Source organism: Nomascus leucogenys, chromosome 17, assembly GCF_006542625.1.
Source record: "Nomascus leucogenys isolate Asia chromosome 17, Asia_NLE_v1, whole genome shotgun sequence".
NCBI lineage: Eukaryota > Metazoa > Chordata > Mammalia > Primates > Hylobatidae > Nomascus > Nomascus leucogenys.
The window spans coordinates 88,964,844-88,984,253 of record NC_044397.1 but is presented as its reverse complement, the minus strand read 5'-3'; the positions used below and the strand labels follow the sequence as shown (position 1 = coordinate 88,984,253).

At 53.0% G+C, this 19,410-nt stretch overlaps 1 protein-coding gene across 3 annotated transcripts; it reads left to right on the top strand.

Annotated features, from left to right (window-relative positions):
- The first annotated feature begins 4,100 nt into the window (after positions 1–4,100).
- On the top strand, positions 4,101–16,513 carry MYPOP (Myb related transcription factor, partner of profilin). 3 transcript variants are annotated; one of them, XM_030796962.1, is made up of 3 exons: positions 4,101–4,142; positions 5,073–5,623; positions 15,211–16,513. In XM_030796962.1, the coding sequence occupies exons 2-3, from the start codon at positions 5,125–5,127 to the stop codon at positions 15,909–15,911; spliced, it is 1,200 nt and encodes a 399-aa protein (XP_030652822.1). In that variant the 5' UTR covers positions 4,101–4,142; positions 5,073–5,124; the 3' UTR covers positions 15,912–16,513. The 3 variants fall into 3 exon arrangements, with proteins under 3 accessions (XP_030652822.1, XP_030652820.1, XP_030652821.1); XM_030796960.1 differs by lacking the exon at positions 4,101–4,142 and adding an exon at positions 4,167–4,322; XM_030796961.1 differs by lacking the exon at positions 4,101–4,142 and adding an exon at positions 4,167–4,322 and having other exon boundaries at positions 4,514–5,623.
- The last annotated feature ends 2,897 nt before the right edge of the window (positions 16,514–19,410 follow it).

The following is a 19,410-nucleotide window of genomic DNA, read 5'->3' as shown; positions in this document are numbered from 1 at the left end:
CTTACCCCCATGCCTGCTACCCCTCAAGTCCCCATCTTGGGCGCCCCTACCATGTAATGTACCCTGTCTCCAGGGCCAGAGATCTAGGCTTTGTCCCTCACCCCTCACAACCCATCAGGCTCCAAGTCCTGTCCATTCTTTCTCCTAAATATCTCTACTTGCAACTCCCTAAGTATTTTCCTGGACTCACTAATGGGTCAAGATTCACAGTTTGGGCTGGACTCAGTGGCTTACGCCTGTAATCCCAACACTCTGGGAGGCCTCAGCCTCCCAGAGGATTGCTCGAGCCCAGGAATTTGAGACGAGCCTGGGCAACACAGTGAGATCTTGTCTCTACAAAAAATTTTAAAACAGCCGGGCATGGTGGTGTGTGCCTATAGTTCCAGCTACTCTGGAGGCTGAGGTGGGAGGGTGAGCCTGGAAGTTTGAGTCATGATTGTACCAGTGCACTCCAGTCTGGGCCAAAGAGCAAGTCTCTGCCTCAAAAAAAAAAAAAGCTCACAACTCACAGTTTTGAAAATGTGGCCCTTGGCCAGGCACAGTGGCTCACGCCTGTAATCCTAGCTAGCACTTTGGGAGGACAAGGCAGGCAGATCATCTGAGGTCAGGAGTTTGAGACCAGCCTGGCCAACATGGGTGAAACCCCATCTCTACTAAAAACACAAAAATTAGCCGGGTGTGGTGGTGTGCCCCTGTAGTCCCAGGTACTCGGGAGGCTGAGACAGGAGAATCGCTTGAACCAGGGAGTCAGAGGTTGCTGTGAGCCGAGATCACACCATTGCTCTCCAGCCTGGGCGACAAGAGCAAAACTCTGTTAAGAAAAGAAACGAGAAAAGATAAGAAAAGAAAAGAAAAAAGAGGCAAGACAAGAAAGAAAATGTGGCCCTAGAAAGCCTTCCCTGACCCACCCTCATCCCAGGAGTCTTGCCCTCTGACTTGCTGCATCCAGCTTCCAGCTACCCACATCTGTGGAGCTCCATACCCCACTGCCTGTGGCTCTCTACCTCCCACTGTCTCATAAACCCCAAGCCAGATTTAGACTCAACTCTCTGCCTGGACTGCCGTGGAGCCAGCAGCTCCCTGAATACCTCCCCGGGGTCCCCAGTGCATTTGTTTCCTGTGGCTGCCATGACAAGGTACCACAAACTGGGTGGTTTAAAACAAGAGAAACGTGGCCAGGCACGGTGGCTCACACCTACAATCCTAGCACTTTGGGGGGCCAAGGCAGGCGGATCACCTGAGGTCAGGATTCAAGACCAGCCTGGCCAACATTGTGAAACCCCATCTCTACTGAAAATACAAAAATTAGCTGGGCATGGTGGCATACGCCTGTAATCCCAGTTACCCGGGAGACTGAGGCAGGAGAATCGCTGGAATCCGGGAGGCGGAGGCTGCAGTGAGCCGAGATGGTGCCACTGTACTCCAGACTGGGCAACAGAGCAAGACTCCATCTCAAAAAAAAAAAGAGAGAGAGAGAAACGTATTGTCTCCCAGATTCACCAGGCTGAAAATCCGAAATCAAGGCATGGGCGTGGCCTCACTCCCGACAAGGCTCTAGGGGGTGATCTTTCCTGGCTTCTTCCAGCTTCTGATAGCACAGGGCCTTCCTGGGCTTGTGGCTGCATCACCCCCGTCTCTGCTTCTGTCACCATAGAATTGTCTTCCCTGTGTGTCTCCTCTTCTTATAAAGACACCAAGAATGAGGAATTGAAGGGTCCACCCTACACCGGTATGGCCTCATCTTAAAGAATTCCCTCTCCAAGGACCCTAGTTCCAAATAAGGTCACATTCTGAAGCACTGGGGCATCAGGACTTCAGCCTCTCTTTTGGGGGAAAACAGTTCAACCTGTTGGTCACTTTACACTCACATTATCTTTTTTTGTTTGTGGTGGGTTTTTTTTGTTCTTATTTTTTAAATTTAATTTAGTTTTTTTTTTTTTTTTTTTTTTTTTTGAGGCAAAGTCTCACGCTGTCCCCCAGGCTGAAATGCAGTGGCGCGATCTCGGCTCACTGCAAGCTCAGCCTCCCGGGTTCATGCCATTCTCCTGCCTCAGCCTCCCGAGTAGCTGGGACTTCAGGCGCCTGCCACCACGCCCGGCTAATTTTTTGTATTTTTAGTGGAGATGGGGTTTCACCATGTTACCCAGGATGGTCTCAATCTCCTGACCTCATGATCCGCCTGCCTCGGCCTCCTAAAGTGCTAGATTACAGGCGTGAGCCACCGCGCCCGGACTTTTTTTTATTTTTTTGAGACAAGAGTCTCACTCTGTCACCCAGGCTGGAGCGCAGTGGTGAGATCTCGGTTCACTGCAATCTGTGCCTCCTAGGCTCAAGAGATTCTCCTGCCCCAGCCTCCCGAGTAGCTAGGATTACAGGCACACGCCACCACACCCAGCTAATTTTTTTTTTTTTTTTTTTTTTTTTTTTAGTAGAGACAGGGTTTCACCATGTTGGCCAGGCTGGCCTCGAAGTCCTGACCTCAGATGATCCACCTGTCTCAGCCTCCCAAAGTGTTGGGATTAGAGGCGTGAGCCACTGCACCCAGCCTTACATTCACCATATCTTACCTGACCCCACACCCCCAAGTAGGAACCTGGGCCAGAGACTTGGGTTTCACCTAGACATCTTCCTTTTCCTCGCTAACGCAACACTCACCATGCTTTCCATATATTCTCTCAAATGTCTTTCCGTGTCCCCCCTTGACACTGTCCCTGTCTTATTCTAGTCTCCCCCCCCTTTCCTAATCCTTTTCTTACCCCTGCTCATGACTTTTTTTGACTCTGCCCAGTAGTCTTGCTCCCTCCCACCCACCCTCCACACAGCAGGCAAAGGGGCCTTTTTTTCTCTCTCTCTTCTTTTGAGACAGGGTCTCACTCTGTTGCCCAAGCTGGAGAGCAGTGGCCTGATCATAGCTCACTGCAGCCTGCAACTCCTGGGCTCAAGCGATCCTCCCGCCTCAGCCTCCCAAGTAGCTGGGACTACAAGTATGTATTTTTTTTTTTTTTTTTGAGACGGAGTCTCACTCTGTCGCCCAGGTGGAGTGCAGTGGTGCAATCTCAGCTCACTGCAACCTCCGCCCCCCGGGTTTAAGCGATTCTCATGCCTCAGCCTCCCGAGTAGCTGGGATTACAGGCATGCACCACCATGCCCAGCTAATTTTTGTATTTTCAGTAGAAATGGGGTTTCACTATGTTGGCCAGGCTTGTCTCGAACCCCTGACCTCAGGTGATCCGCCCGCCTTGGCCTCCCAAAGTGCTGAGATTACAGGCGTCAGCTCCACCGCGCTCGGCCCAGGCTACGGATTTTAGCTTTTATGATCATTGTACCAGGAACTGTGTAAGTGCTCATGTATATTTATTGAGTCGATGAATGAAGCACCCCTTGTCGAATGACCTTGAGGACTCCTGCAGGATGCTAGCGAACACATTTCTCAGCCGGACTGAGCTCCATCATCCTGCCATGCGGCTCAACCCACCTGCGTTCTGGCTTCATTCCTGTCTCCCTGCACTTGCTTAAAGTCGTGCCGGCGTCAGGATCTCCCTTCCTACCAGCCAAGAAGCTCTTCCCTGTTATCCTCCCCGCTCCTCGAGGTAAAGGTGCGCACAGAGGGGCCCCCAAGGCGTGATTGGAAGGCTTGTGGGTTGCTATGGTTACTGCATCCGCCCGGGGCGGGACATCCCCAGGACACCCAACCTCTAGGGGTGCGAGGTAGGAAGCTCTGGAGTGGCCCAGTGCAGGGGCGGGCAAGCCAGGAGGCAAAGCGGTTTCCTCAAGCCTCCACCCCACCCACACAGTAGTCAAGGAGACAAAGCCCTTCCCTTCAGCGCTGCCTCCCTCCTCTTTCTCCTAGAGAAAGGGACAGTTGCATAGTTAGAGGGCAGGGTGGGCTGGAAGACTGTCCGAAAGGCTGGGTACTGGCGCGCTCCCAGCATCTCTCCCATCCAGGCTCGCAACGCCTGCGCCGAGACCAGGTCCCGGGTACGACCCGAGACACGCGCATGCGCGCGACGGAGTTCTGCGCGTGCGCCGTTGTGACCCCAGAAGCCTAGGGGTACCAGCGCGGCGCTAACGTTGCGGCTGCGCAGTTGCGGCCTGCTGGTGGGGCTCGGTGGAGCGCAGTTCTACGCCTGCGCTGTGCTGGGGTAGGTGGGAATGAAACCCAGGCGGTAAGGGCATTGGGGCCGACTGGCCCTGGTCGCGCCTGCGCCTTGGCATGCGGGGCGGCCGGAGGCGGGGCCGAAAGAGGGGAGGGAGGGAGGCGGGGGGTGGGAACAGGCCGCAGAAGCCCGAGCCCTGACCCACCGGCGGCTGCGGCGGCGCCGGTGAGTGACCCGTGGCCCGACTCGGTCCCCACCCTCCGCGACCCTCGCTCTCCCTGCCGTCCCCCGTAGCCTCCGCTGTCTCCTTGTGATACGGGACCCCCGTTGCCTCCAGAACTCCCCTTAATTTCTGGCAATCCCCAGAGCCCCCACAATCCTCGCAGACCCTGATCCCTAATATTTGATCGTTCCAGCTCTTCCAGTGATACAGGAGCTCCCACCTCACAATTATTCCTGGACATCCCCTCTAAGGGCCCTTCTCATATCGGTCTTAACAGACGCCCCGTTGCCTCCTAGAGCCCCTAGAGCGCCTCCTCTGCTCCAGATTCCCCCCCTTCTTGCTGCATCCCCCCTTCCGCATCTCTTTATCTTCATGCATCTAAGACCCCCCCACGAGGCACCCCCATCCTCCCTCCATTTCCTGTCCTCCCGTGCCCCCATTCTCTAACTCCTGCAGACACCTCCTCTCCTCGCACTTTTCCTCCTTTCCTTCCATCCCTCCAGACCCTCCCCCAATTTCTATCAACTCTTCAGCGTGGCACTTCGCGCCGCGCGAAGTCCGAGCCGAGCGCTCAGCCGGTATCAGCTATTCTTAGGCGCTTCCGACTTCCCCGGGTGCCCGTCGCCCCCGCCCGCCCCCCGCCCCCACTCCTGCCCCCGGGGACTAAGGAGCTCTCGGCCCGGCGGTCCGGGCGAGGCGGCGGCGGGGGGGACCCCCAGCCCCAGCCAGCCCCATGCGCCCTTTGCCCGCAGCGCCGGCGCCCCCCATGCGCCAGACGGCAGGACGGCGGCGTCGGGGGGCGCCATGGCCTCGGCGGCGGCGGGCGAAGCGGAGGAAACCACCCGGTTGCGCAAGCCGCGCTTCTCATTCGAAGAGAACCAGATCCTGATCCGCGAGGTGCGCGCCCACTACCCGCAGCTCTACGGCGCGCAGAGCCGTCGGGTGAGCGTGGCAGAGCGGCGGCGCGTGTGGGACGGCATCGCCGCCAAGATCAACGGTATCACCAGCTGGAAGCGCACGGGCCAGGAGGTGCAGAAGCGTTGGAACGACTTCAAGCGCCGCACCAAGGAGAAGCTTGCTCGCGTGCCGCACTCCACGCAGGGCGCCGGGCCCGCCGCGGAGGACGCCTTCTCCGCGGAAGAGGAGACCATTTTTGCCATCCTGGGGCCAGGTGTGGCGGCGCCAGGGGCAGGTGCTGGGGCGGAGGAGCCCCCTGCGGCCCCCTCTTCACAGCCGCCGCCCCTAAGCGCCTGCCCCCAGCGCTACGTGTTGTCGGAAGACCGCCGGGAGGATCGGCGTGCAGGTGAGTGTCTTCAGAGTCGGCTGTGTGCCTGCGCTGTTCCAAGCCTTTTACCTGTTTCATCAAAGCCTTGCTGCAGCCCTGTGAGGTGGATGCTGTCCTTCTCCCCATTTTATAGCTAGGGAAACTGAAGCTCAGAAAAATGAAATGACTTGCCTCAGTTCCGATAGCTAGTAACTACCAAAGAGTCAGGAATGGAACCAGACTTAGGAGGCCTGACTCAGGTCCACACCTGGGATCATCAGCACAGGCAGGATTTCATTAAATGCAGTGTCGGGTAGTGACTCTGGAGGCAGGCTGCCTGGGCTCCGATCACAACTTTGCCACTCAACTGTGTCATCTGAGTAAGTTACTGCACTTCAGCTGCTGCATCTGTAAAATGGAGATAAAAATAGTCTGCACCTCAAAGGGTTGCTGTGAAGATTAAATGAGCTAATATGGGTAAGTTGCTTAGTTCAGCACCTCCTCAACTCTCATTGTTAGTTCTTGATAGAATCATCAATGCGGTGAGATGCATACTATTTCATAAATAAAAGACTCAGACATGTTTGGTAATTTTCCCAAGGTCATACCTTGGATAGAGGTGTGGAGAGCTGACTACAGAAACTTCCTGCGTAGCCTTGATTCTGGATTATTTCTTCTACAGCCGTTCCCTGAGCACCTGCCCCATGCCCGATGAGGTTGGGGACACATGGATGACTGAGCCAGTCTAGTAGGGGGGTGGGGAAGACAGTGATGACTTGAGGGAGCAGGGCTGGGGTAGGGGATCCTAGGGACTGTGGGAGCCCAGAGGGGGTTTCTGATTTCCGTGGGGAGGTGGGTATGGGGGGGATGTCCAGGAGGGCTTCCTGGAGGAGGGGACATCAGAGCTGAGATGCAAAGAGTAAGAATGAAGAAGAACTGGGAAAGTATTTTTGGTAGAGGGAACAGCATGTACAATGGCTTGGAGGCAAGAAAGCTTGGCCAATTTGGGAAACTAAAAGAAGTTGCGGGGAAAAGGGTGTAGAGTGGAAAGGTTGAAGACAAGTAACATTTTGAGATGAGTTCAGAAAGGTCAGCAAAGGCCAGACCATACTGGGCCTTTAGGCCAAGGTGAGGAGTTTGGATTTTATCCTGACTGCTATGAGGAGCCACTGAAGAGTTTGGAGAAGGGGAGGAACATGGGCATGATCAAACAAGACAGTTCAAGATTATGTGATTCAGAGAGGTTCATTCACCCACCCAAGGTCACACAGCAAGTAAGTGACAGAGTCAGGACTCAAACATAAGTGTGCATCCAACCCCTAGTCCATGGCACTTAACCACTGAGCAAGATTGCCCAGCAATAACAAGAGTTAATATTGACCAGGAGTTAATGAGTGTGCCAGAATTAGACTACACGTGGCTTGGCAGTCAAGGTCAGGAATTTGGACTTACTATTTTTTTGTTTTGTTTTTTGTTTTGAGACGGAGTCTCGCTCTGTTGCCCAGGCTGGAGTGCAGTGGCGAAATCTTGGCTTGCTGCAACCTCCGCCTCCCCAAGTTCAAGTGATTCTCCTGCCTCAGCCTCCTGAGTAGCTGGGATTACAGGCATGCGCCACCATGCCCAGGTAATTTTTGTATTTTTAGTAGAGACGGGATTTCACCATGTTGACCAGGCTGGTCTCGAACTCCTGACCTCAGGTGATCCACCTCAGCCTCCCAAAGTGCTGGGATTACAGGCCTGAGCCACCACGCCCGGCCTGGACTTGCTCTTGAGGGCATTCAGGAGGCATGAAAATCTCTTAAGCAGGAAGGTGACACAATCACATGGGACCCCTTATTCTCAAACCTTGAATCAAACCTCAGTGTTTCCATCTGTGAGATGGCCCCATACGACCAGAGCAGAGATGGCCAACTTATTTTTTCAGAAACTTGTTACCACTTCATTCACTCATTTAGCAAATATATATTGAGAACCTCATCCAAGGCGGACACTGTGGTAGGTGCAGGGAATAATGTAGAGAAAAAGACAAAATCCCCTTCCCTTATGGAGCCGACATTCTTTTTTGTTTGGTTGGTTTTGTTTTTTGTTTTTTTGAGACTGAGTTTTGCTCTTGTTGCCCAGGCTGGAGTGAAATGGCGTGATCTCGGCTCACCACAACCTCCGCCTCCCAGGTTCAAGCAATTCTCCTGTCTCATCCTCCCGAGTAGCTGAGATTACAGGCATGCGCCACCATGCCTGGCTAATTTTGTATTTTTAGTAGAGACGGGGTTTCTCCACGTTGGTCAGGCTGCTCTCGAGCTCCCGACCTCAGGTGATCTGCCCGCTTTGGCCACCTAAAGTGCTGGGATTACAGGCGTGAGCCACCACACCCGGCCTGGAGCTGACATTCTATGTAGTTGGAGGAAACAGACCACAAAGAAGTCCCAAAACAGACTGTATACCAGGAGGTGGTGAGAACTAAGAGGATAAATAAGTCATATTCAGAGGATGATGAGTCATGGAAGGCTATACAGACAGGGTAATCAGGGAGGGCTTCTATGAGGAGGTGAAATTCAAGTAGAGATGGGAATAGAGTAAGCCTGACAGACATCTGGGAGAAGGGCACTCCTGCTAGAGGAAACAGCACGTGCAAAGGCTCTGAGGCAGGAACACGCGTAGAGCATCCTCGATTAGAGCCTTGCACAGGCCTGGCCAGGCGCAGTGGCTCACGCCTGTAATACTAGCTCTTTGGGAGGCTGAGGCAGGCGGATCACGTGAGGTCGGGAGTTCGAGACCAGCCTAACCAACATGGAGAAATCCCGTCTCTACTAAAAATACAAAATTAGCCAGGCGTGGTGGCGCATGCCTGTAATCCCAGCTACTCAGGAAGGCTGAGGAAGGAGAATTGCTTGAACCCGGGAGGCAGAGGTTGCAGTGAGCCATGATCACGCCATTGCACTTCAGCCTGGGCAACAAGAGCGAAACTCCGTCTCAAAAAAAAAAAAGAACCATACACAGGCCTGGCATGGTGGCTCACGCCTGCAATCCCAGCACTCTGTGTAGTACCAGCTCACACGCTCATTTACAAGTAGGGAAACTGAGGGCCAGCTGTGGTGGCTCATGCCTGTAATCCCAGCACTTTGGGAGGCCAAGGCGGGTGGATCACCTGAGGTTAGGAGTTCAAGACCAGTCTGGCCAACATGGCAAAACCCCGTCTCTACTAAAAAGTACAAAAATTAGCTGGACGTGGTGGCACACACCTGTAGTCCCAGCTACTCAGGAGGCTGAGGCTGGAGAATCACTTGAACCTGGGAGGTGGAGGTTGCAGTGAGTCGAGATGGTGCTACTGCACTCCAGCATGGGTGACAGAGCGAGACTCCGTCTTAAAAAAAAAAAAACAAATAGGGAAACAGATCCAAAGTTTGCAAATAAATATGATTTTAACTTTTAAACAGTGAAGCCAGGCACAGAGGCATGCCTTTAGTCCCAGCACTTTGGGAGGCTGAGGTGGGAGGATTGCTTGATCCCAGGAGGGCAAGACCAGCCTGGGCAACGAAGTAAGACCCCATCTCTACAAAATTATCCAAAAATTAGCCAGGCATGGTGGCACGGTGCCGTGGTCCCAACTACACATGAGGTTGAGGCATGAGGATCCCTTGAACCTGGGAGGCGGAGGTTGCAGTGAGCCATGATCGCACCACTGCACTCCAACCTGGGCAACACAGTGAGACCCTTCCTCAAAACAACCAAAGATAAAACTCTTGCAGGGGCACTTCTGTGACTCCTGTGAGCCTTGTGGGCATGAAGGCTGGGCTACTTTCTGTTCCTTTTTACTCAGTAGACTGGAAAAGCCACATTTCTGCAATTCCCACATTCCTTATAAGGAAGATTTGCCACCCACACCCACACCCCAGGCCCACAGCCCTTGCCCAAGGAATGGTTAGGAGTCTGGACTCTGGCCTGGTGTGGTGGCTCACACCTGTAATTCCAGCACTCTGGGAGGCCGAGGTACATGGGTCCCTTGAGGCCGGGAGTTTGAGACCAGCCTGGCCAATGTGGTGAAACCTTGTCTCTACTAAAAATACAAAAATTAGCCAGGCATGGCGGCACATGCCTATAATTCCAGCTCCTCAGGAGGCTGAGGCAGGAGAATTGCTTGCACTGGGAGGTGGAAACTGAGATTACGCCATTGCACTCCAGCCTGGGGGACGGAATGAGACTCCATCTCAGAAAAAAAAAAAGGCCATGGACTCTGGCCAGGAGCAGTGGCTCACACCGGTAATCCTAGCACTTTAGAAGGCCAAGGCAGGAGGATCATTTGAGGCCAGGAGTTTGAGACCAGCCTGGGCAATATAGCAAGGCTCCCATCTCTATAAAACAAACAAAAGAACGGACTCTGGAGTCAATCTGGGTTCAAATCCCTTTTCTGCATATCACTCCATGACACCTCTCTCTGAGCCTCAAATCACCTCATCTATAAAATGGGGCGATGATCATGGTAGCACCTACCCCAGAGAATGGCTGGGAAGACTAGGTGAAATCACGTAAGAGGGAAGCTTAGCCCAGGGCCTGGCGGGAGCAGGTGTCCTGTCACTGTCCGCTCTGCTCATCTCTCTCCCAGCCTCCCTACCTCCTGCTGGTGGCTGGCCCAGGGAGGCTGGACCCCTAGCAGTCAGGGTAGGAGGTGGCTGATTTGTTTGCTTGCTTGTTGGTTTTTGAGACAGGTTCTTGCTCTGTCACCCAGGCTGGAGTGCAATGGTGTGATCTCAGCTCACTGCAACCTCGGCCTCTAGGGTTCAAGCGATTCTTGTACCTCAGCCTCCTGAGTAGCTGGGATCACAGGCGTGTACCACCACACCCGGCTAATTTTTGTATTTTGAGTAGAGACGGGATTTCACCATGTTGGCCAGGCTGGTCTCAAACTCCTGACCTCAGGTGATCCACCTGCCTGGGCCTCTCAAAGTGCTGGGATTACAGGCTGAGCCACCGCGCCCGGCCTGGGTGGTTGGCTTTTTGCTTTTGTTATTTTTTTTTCTCTATCTTCTCTCTTTCTTTGGCTGGCTGTTTTTGAGAGAAGAGCAGGGTGATCTGATTTGGCCAAGAAGCAGGAGGCCAGCTTCCCCGAGGAAGGAACATCTGAAAAAACATCCAAGCTGATGCAAGAGGCAGTGTGAGCCTGGCCCAGGGAACGACACGTGGGAAGACAGAAAGGAGGAGTTGGGGGCAAGCACTGAGGCCCCATAGCCGTGGGAAGAGGCTGGACTTTCTCCTGTGGGTGCTGGACGCTCTGAGGCCTGGGACCCAGTCAGCGCTGAGTCTCTGGAAGCCCCAGTTCTTTTCTCATTAAAGAAAAAATGTTGTGCTGGACATCGTTCTAGGCACCGGGTAAACAGAAGGGAGCAATACAAAGCCCTGCCTGATGGAGCTGACATCAGGAGGAGGAGACAGACAGCAGACACAGAGCCATACCGTGCCCGGTGGAGATAAGTGCTGAGAGAGGAATCAGGTAGGGTTAGGGGAGAAAAAAAGAAGGGGACGGGGCCAGACTGAGCAACATAGCAAAACCCTGTCTCTACAAAAACAAAACAAAAATTAGCCAAGGTTGGTGGTGCACACCTGTAGTCCCAGCTATAGCTACTCAGGAGGCTGAGGTGAGAGAATCGCTTGAGCCGAGGAGGCAGAGGTTGTAGTGAGCTGAGATTGCACCACTGCACTTCAGCCTGGGCGACAGAATGAGACTCCGTCTCAAGAAAAAGAAAAGAAGTAGGCCCGATGTGTTTGAGGATCAGCAAGGAGGCCGGCGTGGCTACAGCCAGGTAACCCAAGAGGGAGGGATGGGAGCTGAGGTCAGGAAGGCGATGGGGGCAGATCGTGCAGGGTGCTAGAGGCCTCAAGGACTTTGCTTTTATCCTGAGTGAGGTGGGAGCCACAGGACGGTTTGAGCATAGAAACAATATCTGACTTGTGTTTTTTTAAACAATTATATTGCGATATAAGGCCGGGCGCGGTGGCTCATGCCTGTAATCCCAGCACTTTGGGAGGCTACGGCGGGCGGATCACAAGGTCAAGAGATTGAGACCATCTGGCCAAAATGGTGAAACCCCGTCTCTACTAAAAATACAAAAATTAGCTGGGCATGGTGGTGTGCACCTATAGTCCCAGCTGCTCAGGCGGCTGAGGGTGGAGAATCTCTTGAACCCTGGAGGCAGAGGTTGCAGTGAGCCGAGATCGCACCACTGTGCTCCAGCCTGGGTAGCTGAATGAGACTCCATCTCAAAACAAAAAAAAAAAAAGAAAAGAAAAAATATATATATGGCGATATAATTTCCATACTATACAATCACCTCAAAGTATTCGATTGCTTGAGACCAGGAGTTTGAGACCAGCCTGAGGAAAATAGTGAGACCTCATCTCTATGAGAAAATGAAATTAGCCTGTGGTGGGGTCACACATCTGTGGTCCCAGCAGCTCAGGAGGCTGAGATGGGAGGATCGCTTAGCTGGGGAGATTAAGGATGCAGTGAGCCGAGATCTCACCCCTGCACTCCAGCCTGAACGACAGAGCGAGACTGTGTCTCAAAAAAATGAAAATTAAGGCCGGCACGGTGGCTTACGCCTACAATCCCAGCACTTTGGGAGGCTGAGGCGGGTGGATCACAAGGTCAGGAGATTGAGACCATCCTGGCTAACACAGTGAAACTCCGTCTCTACTAAAAATACAAAGAAATTAGCGGGGTGTGGTGGAGGGCACCTGTAGTCCCAGCTGCTCGGGAGGCTGAGGCAGGAGAATGGCGTGAACCCAGGAGACAGAGCTTGCAGTGAGCCGAGATCACATCACTGCACTCCAGCCTGGGCGACAGAGGGAGACTCCGTCTCAAAAAATAAAAAATAAATAAAATTTAAAGTGTACAGGATCAGGCGCGGTGGCTCATGCCTGTAATCCCAGCACTTTGGGAGGCCAAGGCGGGCAGATCACGAGGTCAGGAGATCGAGACCATCCTGGCTAACACGGTGAAACCCCGTCTCTACTAAAAATACAAAAAATTAGCTGGGCCTGGTGGCGGGCGCCTGTAGTCCCAGCTACTCAGGAGGCTGAGGCAGGAGAATGGCATGAACCCAGGAGGCGGAGCTTGCAGTGAGCTGAGATCGCGCCACTGCACTCCAGCCTGGGTGACAGAGTGAGGCTCCATCTCAAAAAAAAAAAGTAAAATAAAATAAATTGTAAAATTCAATGGCTTTTAGTATATTCAGAGTTATGCAACCATCGCCATGATCAATTTTAGAACATTTTTATCACTACAGAAAGAAACCCTGCACCTCTTAGCCATCCCCAATCTCTCATCTTCCCCATCTTCCCCCAGCCCCTGGCAGCCACTCATCTACTTTCTGTTTCTATAGATTTGCCTTTTTTTTTTCTTGAGACAGTTTCACTCTTGTTGCCCAGGCTGGAGTGCAGTGATGCAATCTCAGCTCACCGCAACTTCTGCCTCCCAGGTTCAAGCGATTCTCCTGCCTCACCCTCCTGAGTAGCTGGGATTACAGGCATGCACCACCACGCCAGCTAACTTTGTGTTTTTAGTAGAGACAGGATTTCTCCATGTTGGTTAGGCTGGTCTCAAACTCAGGTGATTTGCCCAACTCAGATCCTAAAGTGCTGGGATTACAGGCATGAGCCACCGCACCCGGCCTATTTTTATTTTTGAGACAGAGTCTCGCTCTGTTGCCCAGGCTGGAGTGCAATAGCGTGATCTTGGCTCACTGCAACCTCCACCTTCCAGGTTCAAGTGATTCTCCTGCCTCATCCTCCCCAGTAGCTGGGATTACAGGCATATGCTACCATGCCCGGCTAATTTTTTGTATTTTTAGTAGAGATGGTGTTTCACCATGTTGACCAGGCTGGTCTTGAAGTCCTGACCTCAGGTGATCCACCCGCCTCGGCCTCCCAAAGTGCTGGGATGACAGGCATGAGTCACCACATGTGGCCAAATTTGCCGATTTTGGACATTTCATATAAATGGCCCCTGTGATCTGTGGTTCTTTGTGACTAGCTTGTTTCCCGTAGCCTAACTGACTTGTATTTTAGTTGGACCCCTCAGGCTGCTGGTGGAAAAAGATACTGTCAGGGACAGGGGTGGAAGCAGAGAGCCCTCAGGGAGGCGATGACTGCAGTGGTCCTGGTGGGAGATGCTGGCAGTTGGAGCAGGGTGGGGGACCATGGACAAAGAAGTTGGATGTATTTAATTTGAAGGCAGAGACGATAGCTTCTGTATGCGGATGGTGTCTTAGTAAACAAAACAGCGAAGGTGTTTAACCTGAGCAGCTGGGAGGATGGAGCTGCATCAGCTGAGATGGGGGTGGCTGAGGAAGGAGCAGGTTGGGGGAGGATCAGAAGCCCAGCTCCGAGCAAGTGAGTTTGGGGTGTTTTTCGACAATTGAGTGTACACAGCTGGAGACAGGAGTCTGGAGCCCAGGCGAGAGGTTCAGGCTGAGCCCAGGAAGCTGGGAGCCCCTATATGCAAACTGTTCAAGCCCATGAGCATGAATGAGACCCCAGGGGGGTACAGACTGAGGAAACCTACCAGGCTGGGGACTGAACTGGAAAATCCTGCTGTCCTGGTTGGAGAGAGTCTCAGGGAAGTGTCCACCAGTACCCAGCCACCCCAGCTCTCTCCCAGACCCCTCTCTCACTTCCTCAGGATCCAGCAGTGGGGTGCAGTATCCATAGAGTTCAGAGCCTCGTCAAATGTTGGCCCTTGTCCGGGCGCAGTGGCTCACACCTGTAATCCCAGAACTTTGGGAGGCCGAGGCGGGTGGATTGCTTGAGGTCAGGAGTTTGAGACCAACCTGGCCAACATGGCAAAACCCCATCTCTACTAAAAATACAAAAATTTAGCCGGGCGGGGTGGCGCCTGCCTGTAATCCCAGCTACTCAGGAGGTTCAGGCAGGATAATTCTTTGAAGCCGGAAGACGGAGGTTGCAGTGAGCCGAGATCGTGCCACTGCACTCCAGCCTAGGCTACAAAGTGAGACTTTGTCTCAAAAAAAATTAAAAAAATTAAAAAACTGTTGGCTCTTACTGTGAGTGAGATGGGAGCTGCCTGGCCCAGCAAGGGACTTCCAGGACCTGTTTCCACTAAAGCTGGCACGACTCATTCTCCTCTGGGTACAAAGACTGGCCTGCCATGGAGCTTCTCTTCCAAGGCATGATCTGACTTAGGTTTTAAAAGGATCATTCTGGCCGGGCGCGGTGGCTCACACCTGTAATCCCAGCACTTTGGGAGGCCAAGGTGGGCGGATCACCTGAGGTCAGGAGTTCGAGACCACCCTGGCCAACATGGTGAAACCCCATCTCTATTAAAAATACAAAAAGTAGCCGGGTGTGGTGGCGGGCACCTGAAATCCCAGCTACTCGGGAGGCTGAGGCAGGATAATCGCTTGAACCTGGGAGGTGGAAGGTGCAGTGAGTCAAGATTGCACCACTGCACTACAGCCTGGGTGACAGACCAAGACTGTCTTGGGGCTGGGGGGCGGGGAGTGAGAAGGATAGTTCTGGGTTCGGGTAGGGGGGAGGTGAGGGAAGGAGGGGGAAAGGGGAAATCAAGGCAGCATCGAGGGTCACTCACCTCTTACCTGTATTTCTCTCTACAGATACATCAGCCCACAGCAAGGGGGGCTCCAGCAGCCCGGAGCCATGGGCCCGGCCCTCCTGCACTCCCCAGGAAGGGGGCTGCCCACGGCCCAAGGAGCGTGAGTCCCCACCCCCTTCGGCCCTGCAGCCGGTCCAGCTGCCTCGCCTGGCCTTGTCTCCACCACCCCCAGCCCCTCCACTGCCACCCCCACCGCCACTGGCCCAAGTGGCACCCTCGCCCCCTAGCCCCCCACCCCCTCCTCGGCCTCCACCCACGCTCTCAGCCTCAGACCCCTCCCTGGACTTCCTGCGGGCCCAGCAGGAGACTGCCAACGCCATCCGGGAGCTGGCCGGCACCCTTCGACAGGGACTGGCCAAACTGAGCGAGGCCCTCAGCGCTCTGCTGCCCCTTCTGCCAGGAACCCCAGTCGACTCCCTGCCTCCACCTCTGCCCCCACCCCCACCCCCACCCCCACCTCCCAGGCCCATCCTGCCCCCACCAGCCCCCAAGGTGGAGATCACTCCAGAGCCCGTGTCCGTGGTGGCTGCTGTGGTGGACGGGGCAGTGGTGGCAGCCAGGGGAGTGATCATTGCCCCAAGGAGCGAGGAGGGGGCACCCCGGCCACCCCCAGCCCCGCTCCCTCCACACGACTCCCCCCCGCACAAGCGGAGAAAAGGTTTCCCTACACGGAAAAGGCGCGGCCGATGGAAATCTCCGTGAAATCTACTATCTATGATCCTGCCTGCACCCCCTCTCCCCAGCTTGGCGCAGTCAAGGGGGGCGATGCTCTCTGCCCATCCCAGCTGCACCCTAGCTCCCTGCTCCAGGGACGTGAGCACCCACTCCCTGTGCTAGTTAGTGCCTGATTCTCTGGGGGGGCCTCTGTAATGGGCCCCCCCAACCCCTTTCTCTGGTACAGTGCTGTCTGCCTGGCTGCCTCCCTTAACCCTGACTTCTAAGCCATCAATTTCATGTTATTTATTATTGCCCTATGTGGGGTGGGGAGGGAACCTCTCGGGTCTGCACATCTCCCCTTCCCTAACAGTTCCTGTTCTTGACTTGAAGAGAATCGACCCGTGGGGGACTCCCCACCTCCCCAACCCAGACTTTGGAGCGGGTGGGAGTTGTAAGACAAATCAAAATATGGATGACAAAGAGGATATAGCCGTGTATACCCCAGGGAGAGGAGGCGCCGAGTTCTGATGGGAGAGGTACAGGTTGGGTTCTCTGCCTACCACTGCTGTCTCTGACTTGGGGAGCTCAACCCCCTCCTTTCTCCCAGTGGTGACAAGATATCAATAAACTTATTTTTAATACAATTACTTGAGGCTCTGTCTGAGACAGGCCTGGGGGACCAGCACCTACACCTGCCCCGCCCCCTCCACAGGCAGGCAATCGGGAGGCTCATGGTTTTCCAGCTTTTTTTTTTTTAATTCTTAAAGCCATCAAGTCTTGTGTTTACATGAAATCTTATTCCTACTCATCCTTTAGATACCAGTCTAAATGTCACCTCCAGGAGAAAGTCCTAGATTCCTTCCCCAAGGCTAACATGGGTTTGCCTCTTAGAGTCTCTCTCAGTGTCCTGTGGTTCTTTTCCTTTTCTTTTCTTTTCTTTTTTCTTTTCTTTCTGTTTTTTGAGATGGGATCTCGCTCTGTTGCCCTGGCTGGAGTGCAGTGGCATGATCACAACTCACTGTAGCCTCAACCTCCCAGGCTGAAGCAATCCTCCTGCCTCAGCCTCCCAAGTAGCTGAGACCACAGGCATGTGCCACCATGCTCAGCTAGTTGTTTTATTTTTCTAGAGATGGAGTTTTCTGTAATGTCCAGGCTGATCTGGAACTCATGGGCTCAGGCAGTCCTCCCACCTCAGCCTCCCAAAGTGCTGGGATTACAAGCATGAGCCACCATACACAGCTGGGTTCTTTTTCATAGTGATTCTAAATGAACAAAGGCCTTTACCTATTTAAGGCACATTTGCCCATAATGTCATGCAGGCAAGAACTGGTTCTTTTACTCTGCTGCAGGGCCAGGTAACAAAGTAGATAATCACCACCACTCTGGACTCAGACGTGGCTCAAGTACTGGTGCTGCCCTGGCCAACTGTGTAACCATTGGCTTCCAGTGTCCTCATCTGTAGAATGGACATAGAGATGTCAGAGTCTTTCTTCCTGTAATTAGATTATACTTTTCTTTTTTTTCTTTTTTTGAGGTAGAGTCTCCCTCTGTCGCCCAGGCTGGAGTGCGGTGGCGCGGTCTTGGCTCACTGCAACTTCTGCCTCCCGGGTTCAAGTGATTCTTCTGCCTCAGCCTCCCAAGTAGCTGGGACTACAGGCGTGTACCACTACACCTGGCTAATTTTTGTATTTTTACTTATTTAGTTAGTTTTTTGTTGTTGTTGTTTTTTGAGACGGAGTCTTGCATCTGTCCCCCAGGCTGGAGGTGCAGTGGTGTGAACTTGTCTCCTGGGTTCATGGAATTCTCCTGCCTCAGCCTCCTGAGTAGCTGGGATTACAGGTGTGTGCCACCACACCTGGCTAATTTTTGTATTTTTTAGTAGAGATGGGGGTTTCACCGTGTTGGCCAGGCTGATCTCGAACCCCTGACCTCAAGTGATAGGGCTCCCAAAGTACTGGGATTATAGATGTGAGCCACTGTCACCGCCCGGCCTAATGTTTTTTTAATTTTTTTTTTTTTTTTTTTTTGAGATGGAGTCTCACTCTGTCGCCCAGGCTGGAGTGCAGTGGCGCGATCTTGGCTCACTGCAAGCTCCGCCTTCCGGGTTCACACCATTCTCCTGCCTCAGCCTCCCGATTAGCTGGGACTACAGGTGCCCACCACCACACCAGGCTAATTTTTTGTATTTTTAGTAGAGACGAGGTTTCACCATGTTAGCCAGGATGGTCTTGATCTCCTGACTTCATGATCTGCCTGCCTCGGCCTCCCAAAGTGCTGAGATTACAGGCATGAGCCACCGCGCACGGCACCCTAATTTTTTAATTTTTAGTAGAGACAAGGTTTCATCATGTTGGCCAGTCTGGTCTCAAACTTCTGACCTCAAGTGATCCGCCCTCCTCGGCCTCCCAAAGTGCTGGGATTACAGGCATGAGCCACTATGCCTGGCCAGGAAACTTTTCCTGACACACATTCCCCACCACAGTCATCACAAATTTTAGTTCATCATTTGAGTAAATTTAATATCTGCCTCCATCACCAGGCTGGGGCTTCTCAGGGGCAAGGCTTAAAGCCTGTCTCAGTCACTGCTATGTCCCCAGCATTTCCCAGCACGGAAGAGGGGTTGAATATTTGAATAACTGTCCAGCTTAAAAACAACTTCCATTTATGGCATTTTTCTGTGCCAAGCACCAAGCTAAGCATTTGTATGCATGTTTGCATTCAATCTGAAGGTACCCAAATAAAAAGAGACTCGAGGGGGTCTCCATTTTTTCCAAGAAGTTCAGAAACTTGCCCAAGGCCACAGCTGGTCAGAGGCCAATCCAGTCCACCTGAAGGCTGAATCTGGCCAGAAGTCTTAACTCCCATTAGTGTTTTGTAAATAATAGCCCAAAGGCAACTTTAAGTGACATATTAATGTCCTCTTGAATGAGTCGATAGTTTTCACTGATTTTTTTGTAAGGTAACCACAGTACATGAAACCCATGACTGTGAACATATTACCTAGGATGAGGCAAAAAAAGATAAATCTTTCTATTTATTTTTTTGAGACAGGGTCTTGCTCTGTTGCCCAGGCTGGAGTGCAGTGACGCAATCATGGTTCACTGCAGCCTGTTATCTCCAGGCTCAAGCAATCCTCCCACTTCAGCCTGATAAATCTTTTTTTTTAAGGGATAAAAGTGTTCAAATACAGGTAGTAGACAAAATTGTGAAACCATTTTTAAATTGTGAAGTCTGGGTAACGGAATCAGAGCTGCTGCGGTTCCAGTGGGACGGGAGGAGAAGGGACAAGCAGCCCCTCACTAGACAAAACCACAGCCAACTGGTACGTCATTCAAATATTTTTGAGCACCTAACACGGACCTAGGCCCACAGAAAGGGGCTGTTGTGGGTTAGAACCTGGAGACCCGCCTCCGCCCTTCCCCAAAGACAGCCTCGTCCCGTTCCCAGTGCCTGGGAAAGAAGAAGGGTCCTCACAGCCTGACTGGGCCTTCCAGGTAGTGAGCGCTCAACGTTGGGGAAAGGTTGGTCTGGTGTTTGCCCTTCC

Coding starts and splice junctions, on each gene's coding strand:
- MYPOP (XM_030796962.1), top strand. CDS start 5,125: ATGGCCTCGGCGGCGGCGGGCGAAGCGGAGGAAACCACCCGGTTGCGC. Junction 5,624..15,210: donor CCGGGAGGATCGGCGTGCAG/GTGAGTGTCTTC, acceptor TTCTCTCTACAG/ATACATCAGCCCACAGCAAG.